At 39.8% G+C, this 8414-nt stretch overlaps 1 protein-coding gene across 1 annotated transcript; it reads right to left on the reverse strand.

The window, feature by feature from the left end:
• Positions 1-1659: 1659 nt before the first annotated feature.
• Positions 1660-6648, reverse strand: LOC311263463 (zona pellucida sperm-binding protein 3-like). Its single transcript, XM_084363538.1, has 9 exons — positions 6459-6648; positions 4751-5058; positions 4384-4502; positions 4132-4235; positions 3716-3893; positions 2936-3053; positions 2766-2848; positions 2195-2283; positions 1660-1781 (listed from the first exon to the last, which is right to left on the reverse strand). The coding sequence occupies exons 1-9, from the start codon at positions 6598-6600 to the stop codon at positions 1720-1722; spliced, it is 1203 nt and encodes a 400-aa protein (XP_084219664.1). The 5' UTR covers positions 6601-6648; the 3' UTR covers positions 1660-1719.
• Between the last annotated feature and the right edge of the window lie 1766 nt (positions 6649-8414).

Raw genomic sequence — 8414 nt, forward strand, 5'->3', positions numbered from 1 at the left:
ACCAACACTAAATGTAATCAAATAATTGTGATGTAATACAGATTAAGATAAAACCCAACTAAAAAAAACTATAAAGTAGTTAAACTACCTTCACATGAAAGTGAGTCACATCATGGATCGATAATTATAATTCAATAATATTACATTATTCTAAGATGTGCCAATTTGCATAATAAATACTTTTGGTACATTCAGTATATTTTGATGTTAATACTTTTGTACTTTTACTTTGTAAAAATGTAAATGCATGACAAGTACTATAGTATTTCTACATTTCAGTATTGTACTTCATCAGTACAAGGTCTGGGTAATTCCTAAACCAATGTAAATACATACTAATCAAATTAATACAGACAAAATAAAATTGACAAAGTTCAGCACTGAGTTTTCATTGAAGACTTTTATTGTGAAGTTGTGGTTGTTTGAACCTGTGACCTCTCAGTTTCAGGTCACACAGCCAGCAGTGGTCCTCTCCTCCCCCGAGAGATGGAGAGCAGAGATGGATGAGTCAGACAGGAGGCTCCTCTCCGGCCCGTGATGGATGCTGCTGCTTCCGACACTCAGGCCGCGGCGAGGAAACAAGGCGGCTGGATGGTGATGGGGAGGAGGAGGGTGTAGGTCAGGGTTATATATAGAAAATAGATGATGAGCCCTTTGCCCCGCCCTGTCTGTGATGCATGATGACAGTCCCTCCAGCTGCGTCCACTCAGGTGATGTCATCTGAAATGGACGATGGGCGAAGGGGCAGAGCAGCTGTCCCAGCACAGCAGCATCTCACCACCGACCGACCCAGTCAAAGTAAACTCCGCTCAAAGAAATTGGAGACGTTTAAAGGAACGGTTCAGCCAAAAATCAAAATTCAGTCATTATCTCCTCACCTACATGCTGATGGAAAGTCAGGGTGAGTTTCATAATCCACAAAACAATTCTTCATAGCACAATAACATTACAGCATTCTCTTAAACCAAAGAAGCTAGAAACGCAAAATCAAAATGAAAAAAATAAGATGGCTCCATTCAGCTTGTCTAGCAAAATCTAAGTCTCTACATTTATAGTGAAACAATGAAATGAGATTAGCATGAAACAACCCGATTGTACGTCAGCTGCAGTTTACACGCCATATAATGTCACCGATCTGCTCAACACAGTGAAAAAAATCTAAAACCAAACAAAGAAAAACTGGCATAATTGAAACAGATGAGTCCGATTGTGGAACTTCCTATTGATCACATACAGATCTATAAACTAACTATCTCAGACTACAGAGTTTTCTCTGGATAATGGAAAATAAATAACTCTTTAAAAAAAAAAAAAGAAAAAAAAAGTCACACCCAACTATCTAAATCATAAATTACACCTGCAGTCAGTCACTATTAAATGTGTTTGCAGCCAGTAAACTGGACAGAGTGATCTGTAGAAAACTCCAATACTTTTTGCTAACTTGGAAAAACAGCTATTTGGATACCAACACAATCTCGTACCTAAATTATTGGATGGGTCAATTGCCAGTGACTCCCAGAACACACATCACCATTCCCAAAATATTATGACCATTGCAGCGTGCCAGTGACAGGTGTACTGGACCTTCGTCGTACGCTCAGTTTGGTTTGGGCAACATCTGATTTAAGCACAAAAACAAAACAAGCCACACAAAGCAGGTCTCAGTGTATAAGAGCTTTAATTTCATGTGAATGTAAATTTATTTAGTTTGTTTATTCGTTATAGTGGCCTCTCCTTCACTGTGATTGGTCCAACAGCTGTTTCCTCTTCCCACTGAGCACCTGCAACACAGAAACATGATGCCAACCCCTTAATGTTTATGAATTACACATGAGCTCATCCTACCTAAAAAACAAATATTGTACTTCAAAAAAAAAAAAAAAAAAAAACTTCACTAGCCAACATTATGCACCTTGCACATAAAAAAAAAAAAAAGATACCAACTTATGATATATTCTTGATAAAGTTACCCAGAAGTAACTGGACTCCGCTCCACAATCATCAGCAGCAACGTTAGTGATAAACGCATTAATGCATCACTAATTATAATCCAATGATATAACTCTGAAATGTGCCACTCTTCATAATGAGCACTTCAATGTAGGTATATTTTATTGATACAATTTTTCAGAGTTACTTGTGACAGTATTTTTACACAGTATAAGATCTTCGCACTTCTTTCACTTCTACGTACCGGTTTCTGTTCTGAGACTCTGGTTTCCTGTCCCACAGTCTGTGTCGCAGCAGTTACAGGTCTGATGGCTGCCACCGACCTCCCTCCACCTGTTGAGCAAAAACATAAAAACTCAAGATATCAGTTTCCATCAGCTCATCAGGAGATTTCAATCATCCATCCAGTTGATATTCCCTGTAGTTGGTGCGAAGCACTTAGGTTAACAAAAATAGTTTACATTCAATTTATTTCCCACCGATTAATGTCAAAGATGGTGCATAATTTAAACTGTACACATGTCAGATAATCCATGTAAACATTTGGTATTAAAAAAAAAAAAAGGTACATTTGAGACAGAGCTTTGTTTTTCTACCCACCATGTGTGAAATAGGATATTGTTGTTCTTAATATGCATTTAATAGAACATTTTACTCCTTCAAGCACAATTTGTTTGCTTAAATCTGTGCTTTGAGGTTAAAAAAAAAAAAAAAAAAAAAACACAATGTCAGTCATTTAAACCCAGTGAGAATGATTGTGCCGTTTGTAGTGTTTGCAGCAGGCAGCATGATGGGAGTTGTAGTGTTTGTCTCACCCGTTGGAGAATGAACAAGCCTTGTTGGTGGCGTCAGCAGCTGCACTAGCTCCAGTGGCTTTTATGCTGCAGGTGATGTAAATCTAAAGACACAAATTTCAGTTTGTTGTCATAGAAAAAAAAAAAAATAAAAAAAAACACTGAAAACAGGAGTTGTGTTTGAGTCTCACCATGCCGCTGTTCTCCTGCTGGAACCTGAACGCCTCCACCTCAAACCGCAGTTTGTCGTCCTGGGACCGAGGCAGGAACTGAGAGCTGGAGCCTGTCAGCTGACTGTCAAACAGGCACCTGAACGCAACACAGAAGCGTCAGACAAACAGCTCAGTCACCTGAATAAACTATTGGCTTTTTACATTTCTGCGAACAGAAGCATTCAAATTTGTATGAGTCATACGTACCATTTTGACATTTCTGCAATACGTGTCATCATATTCGCATTACTTGTATATTAGCGGACATTCATGTCCAGAGGTGGGAGTTACAACTAGGCAAGAGGCTACCAAGCCACAGTTAAGAGACTACGTTTCAACATTTGTAAGTGTGACACCAAATATTTTTAAGGAGATGTCATCTGCAGGCATGTTTGTCATGACAGAACCTTGTATTTTTAGCCAAAACATGATCTTTTTCTAACCCTCACCAAGTGGTTTTTGTGTTTACATTTAACGTTCACTGATTAGATTTAAAGTTGCAACGTAAAGAAATGTCAAGTTTCAACCAAGTCTGTCTGACAGCTGACCTCAAAGATATGAGAACGATTACAATGTGTGGGAGGACAGTATTGTATAAATAAAAATATACATGTTTAAAAAAGGGCCAAATGTAAAATAAAAAAATAAATCCGTCTAGATACATTTTGCAACAAAGTTGTAAAAGTAGCCCATGTTAAAAACAAATTATACATTTTAGTGGAAGGGGACTTTAAGCCACCTCCAGTACAGCAAACTGACCCACTGTTTCCCAGGAAGGCGTATCGAGGGACGGTGTCGATGTTCGGGACCACGGTGGCCACGCAGCTGTCCACCGTCACTCTGAGAGGGACGTGATGAAACTGTTTGACTGAAACCTCAAACTTCATCATGTCTCCCAGCAGGTACTCAGCAGACGGACGAGCGAACTGCCAATCATCTGAGAGACAAAGGGAAACTCTTCTTTCAATACATTATGGAGTACTTAATTTGAAATTCATTTATTTTATCTTTCACTTTAAATTGAGTATTTTCACACTGCATTTGTATTTTACCATCACTGCTGATTTGAATCTGTGCAGATTTGACATGAAACATTATAAGGAGCAGGGTGTTGGTTATAGAAGAACTGTGATATGTATATTTATGTACATTATGAAGTTGGACCAAACACCCACCAGTCATGAGTGTGAGGGAGAAGTAGAGACTTTCTTCTGAAACTTTATTGAGACTGAATGGAGTCCAGGTCGGCTTCAGGAGCTCGCTGCTCACATCGTGCTTCCTACAAACAACATTAACAAGAAAAAAAAAAAAAACACTGATGTTTTCTAAAAAGCAAAAACTACATGTCAAGAAACTTAAAAAGAAAAAAAAAAAAAAAAGGGACAGACACCAAAATGACAGAAACTTAGAGTTGTATAAAATCTGACCTCTGGTAGTGACACTGGATGCTCACTGTGACGTCTCTGGTCCGGACGATTTGACTGTTGCCCAGAGGACTGGGAGTGTATATCAGTGTGAATGAGTAGACGAACGAGTCCTCAAGCATCTGAAACACAGTTTACTGGAAACCGTAAGTGTCAGGCCATAAACACAGCGCCATGTATTATAACTTATGGGAAAGCAGGGGTGCCCCAACAGTTTCCTTTTGAGGGCCAACACTGAAACTAAAGGGTGGGCCACAGAACAAAATGTAACACCTGTTGTCTTTTTAATATTCAAAATTGTACTAGGATCCCATCTTCCCTTTATTGACTGACTTCTTGAGCCAACCAAGCGGTTACTGTAATGCCTCACCTGCAGCTGGCTGCCACATCGATGCAGCTCAGACTCAAACACCAGGACCTGAGCTTCGGCGTCTTCCCCTGTGGCAGGACATCCTCCCAGCGTGACATCTGCAGCCTGGACAGGTTTGCCGATCCCCAGCAGGTCTTTCTTGGCCTCCACTCGGACAGTGCTCTCCCCGCAGACAGCGCTGACGCTGTTGACTGCTGCTGGAGCCCTCAGCTCAAAGTCTGAAGGGTACCGGGGCTCCTCCTCAGCCGGTGGCTCTGGATATCTCCAAGACAACGGCTCATTGAAAGACTGCTTTTCCTGCACGACATCTGGGAGAGAGGGGTCATATTATCCATCAGCTGGACTAAAAATTGAGTATGAAAGCTACAACACAAGTTGAGTCTGAATGTTAATTTTTAAAACTCTGCCAATTGCTGATTAATACATTCAGCTTCAATCATTTTCATTACCAACCAGTTAATCACTGAGTTTTTCCCCCTCTGTGAAAGTCAAAATGTACCATTTAAAGAGCTGAGCCCATTATGCTACAGTTCAGAGGCGATATGCACTACAATTATCTGTCCATTTTAGTTACTACCGACTTTCAAATTAAGATGTTTGCATCCAAAGTTATAAATGAGGCCATTTATGTGAATTAGTTCCTGGTGTTGAGCTTAATCCCACATTTGATTACATTTACAATATGGCAATTACAAGGAACATGATAGACCTGGTTTTTCATATCCCTGTGTACATCTCTGATCGTCTGCCTGCAGGTGCTTTAATTTCTCACCATCTCAGTTCTATGAGAGGATTCAAAATCCTGAATAAGTTGTTTTCAAGCCAGAGTATCACAGTGTCTATCGGAGTTCCCCAGGTAGTTTATCCAAGCTTTCAAAACCAGGGTTAGTACGTAACCTGGATTCTGAACTGGGATAAACGGGGATATTAATGTGCATGTGCTGGAAAATTAATTCAAAAGAATTTAGCGGCAAGGACACTTGATTATTGACAAAATTAATTTGCAGCCATATTGATCATCATTGAAGTCATTCTTCATGTAAATCATTTTTATATTCCAGGTTCATAAATGTGAAGATTTGCTGTTTTGCTGTCAAGTCATTTCAGTCATTTGAATTTTAACAGTTGGTTGGAGATAAAAAAGCCATGTGTCACTTTAGGCTCTGAGTAATTGTGACAGCGCGTCTCAACAATTTTAGAACTTTTTCAAACAAAGAATCAATGGATTCTGTATTTCATTGCAATATTAGAATAACCAGTGTTGTTTTAAAAAAAAATAAAGTTTAATACTACTTCTACCATAAGTAGATATCAGTAGACTGAGTCAGCTCTCTGAAACTTCAATATATGAATAAAATATGTATTATCTGTAAAGGACTCGCAGAGAGACTGTTCTGCCAATAACTGAAAGGACAGCGGCTGAAAAAGTCTGGGGAGTTTCGGATGAATGTTTGATGCTGAAATGTTGCTCAAAGAGAAACACTCACTTGATCCAATGCTGAAACTCAGACAAAACTTTAAAAAAAAAATGTTTTTCAGCATTGAAACATTAATGTTGACTGTATTGAGTTTCAGTGTCATATTTCAAACCATTTTCCATCAAAGTTGAGGGTTAAGTCGACCACATTAATAAAACAATCCAGCACTTTCCATTACATCTTAAAAGAGTCAGAGTTGTAGTGTTCCTGTGGTTGTGGGTCAGGTCTACCTGCTGGTTCCTGGACTTCAGGCTGGCCTGGTTTCTGGTCTCCAAACGTTCTACCTGCAGGCCGAAAGTTCCAGTTTGGATCCTGAGCTGCTGTTAAAGCTCCACAGAACAGACAGAACAAGCGCCTGACAGACAGCTTCATGTTGATCAGTGTATTCTGTGTTTCCTCTTTTTGAAACAAGTGCACCTGTGCAGCAGGTGGTTTTGTAGAGCTGAAGCTCGGCTCCGCCCATCGTCCGATTGACCTGATTGTTCTCCAGCTGGGGCTCGTTCACCTGCACCAACCTGCTCAGACTCACCTGAGCCTCATTCAGACACACAACTTTATTGCAAATGATAGTTTCTGAAGATGGCAAATCTGTCAGGGTGAATTTTGGAGTAATTATTCTAAAATGTTGCAGCAGACAGGTAGAAAGTTTATATTTGATGGAGCGGTGTAGACATAAAAACAAAAAACAGGCAGACAGTAGCTGATAAAAGCTGATACGAAAACTATAGATTATATTTATTTACATTTATTTTTTTGAACCTAGAAAATAACAAATCAACAGAAAAGTGGTCTTCCTGTTTTCAAAGATTCAAACAAAAGAATCTGATTAAATGAGGCCCAAACATCTTCTTCTTTGTCTTCTTCTTTTTGCACACACATACAATTGTATTCGCAAAAACTAAATGGCAACAAAAGGCTCACACAATAAGCAGAAAAATGCTAGCCAAGTCACAGGCAACGATCTACTGTAAGAAAAAAAATCTATACATACATAAATCAAACTCTTCTTCTGCTTCTTTATTAACTCACCAACACTGCTGATGCTATTGTTTGGACCTTTAAGTTGCAGCCACGTCTACGCTGCTCATCACCATCATGAAACACTCTCAGACAGGAGGGAGACAGATCAAAGCCGTGGCACCGACGCTCCATCCAGACTCATCCTGGATCAGCTCGGCTCAGTATCTAAGACGGATTCCCTGGTCCACATCACACAGGTGGTCCGAATCTTCTTTTTGCTTGTTTAGTGTTTATTTTCTCTCACTTTATTATCAATGATACCAGAGGGCAGCAGGTTCACAGTATATCAGTGATGTCTCGTTATATCTGGTCCACGTCTTAATGAAGTTTTATCCTGAAAGTCTGCATTTTTATTACATCTAACACATCCACAGTTCAGTGACCGTGTCTTGCTGGAGAACACTGAGATATGAGAATCGAACAACTCAGTCACCAGAATAAAATTTGCTTAGTAGGTTTGTGCCAAACCACGGATAAGTTAAAAATGAATGAGTCTTTATGTTGCAGCTTTATGTTTGTTTCAGTTGAATTTCTCTTCTGTCACAACAAAGTGTTTATGCTCTGGTTAGGTTTAGGCACAGCAACCACTTGGTCAGGGTTAAGAAAACATTGTTGATTGGCTTTAAATGCCTGTTTTGGTTGGCACAACACAGCTGTAGATGTCCGCAGTTCCCCTTAAAAGACACCCAGTTTTGTCACCACTGGGGCTTGAACTCCGGTTGGCAGCCTTGTTGGCTGTAGTAACATCACCACCTTCTCCTCAACCTCTTCATGCGACAGGTGGCTAATAAGCATATAATGTGAACATGATATGCCACTTTTGGTACATTTGTCAAGCTTGGACATTCATGTGGTTTGCAGAAATGTTAACTGCTGACATAACGTCCTGGAGACTGGGCTGATCACCAAGCCTGTGATCAGCAGAGGACCCTCTTAACCTGCTGACCAACAGCCTCCCTTTATTCTGCCTGGATGTTGTCAATCTTTCACTGCAACAGACAAAGAAGTTGTGGTTCTGTCAACCACCACAGAGGACGTGTGGGGATTCGAATTTGAGAGCTTTTGCTCTGGTTTTAAAATCTAGTTAACCAATGTTTGTCAAAATAATAGGTACACTTACTAGTTTTGTCCAGACCGTCACCCATACTTCCTTAGTGTATGGAGTG

Source organism: Pagrus pagrus (genome assembly GCF_965226575.1).
Source record: "Pagrus pagrus genome assembly, chromosome: 10".
In the NCBI taxonomy this organism is placed as follows: Eukaryota; Metazoa; Chordata; class Actinopteri; order Spariformes; family Sparidae; genus Pagrus; species Pagrus pagrus.

Excerpts from the sequence above, each read along its gene's own strand:
- LOC311263463 (XM_084363538.1), bottom strand. The coding sequence starts at position 6,600 with ATGAAGCTGTCTGTCAGGCGCTTGTTCTGTCTGTTCTGTGGAGCTTTA. Across the intron at positions 3,894-4,131 it reads CTCCCTCACACTCATGACTG|ATGATTGGCAGTTCGCTCGT; the intron begins GTGGGTGTTTGG and ends TTTGTCTCTCAG. Across the intron at positions 1,782-2,194 it reads GAGTCTCAGAACAGAAACCG|GTGCTCAGTGGGAAGAGGAA; the intron begins GTACGTAGAAGT and ends TCTGTGTTGCAG.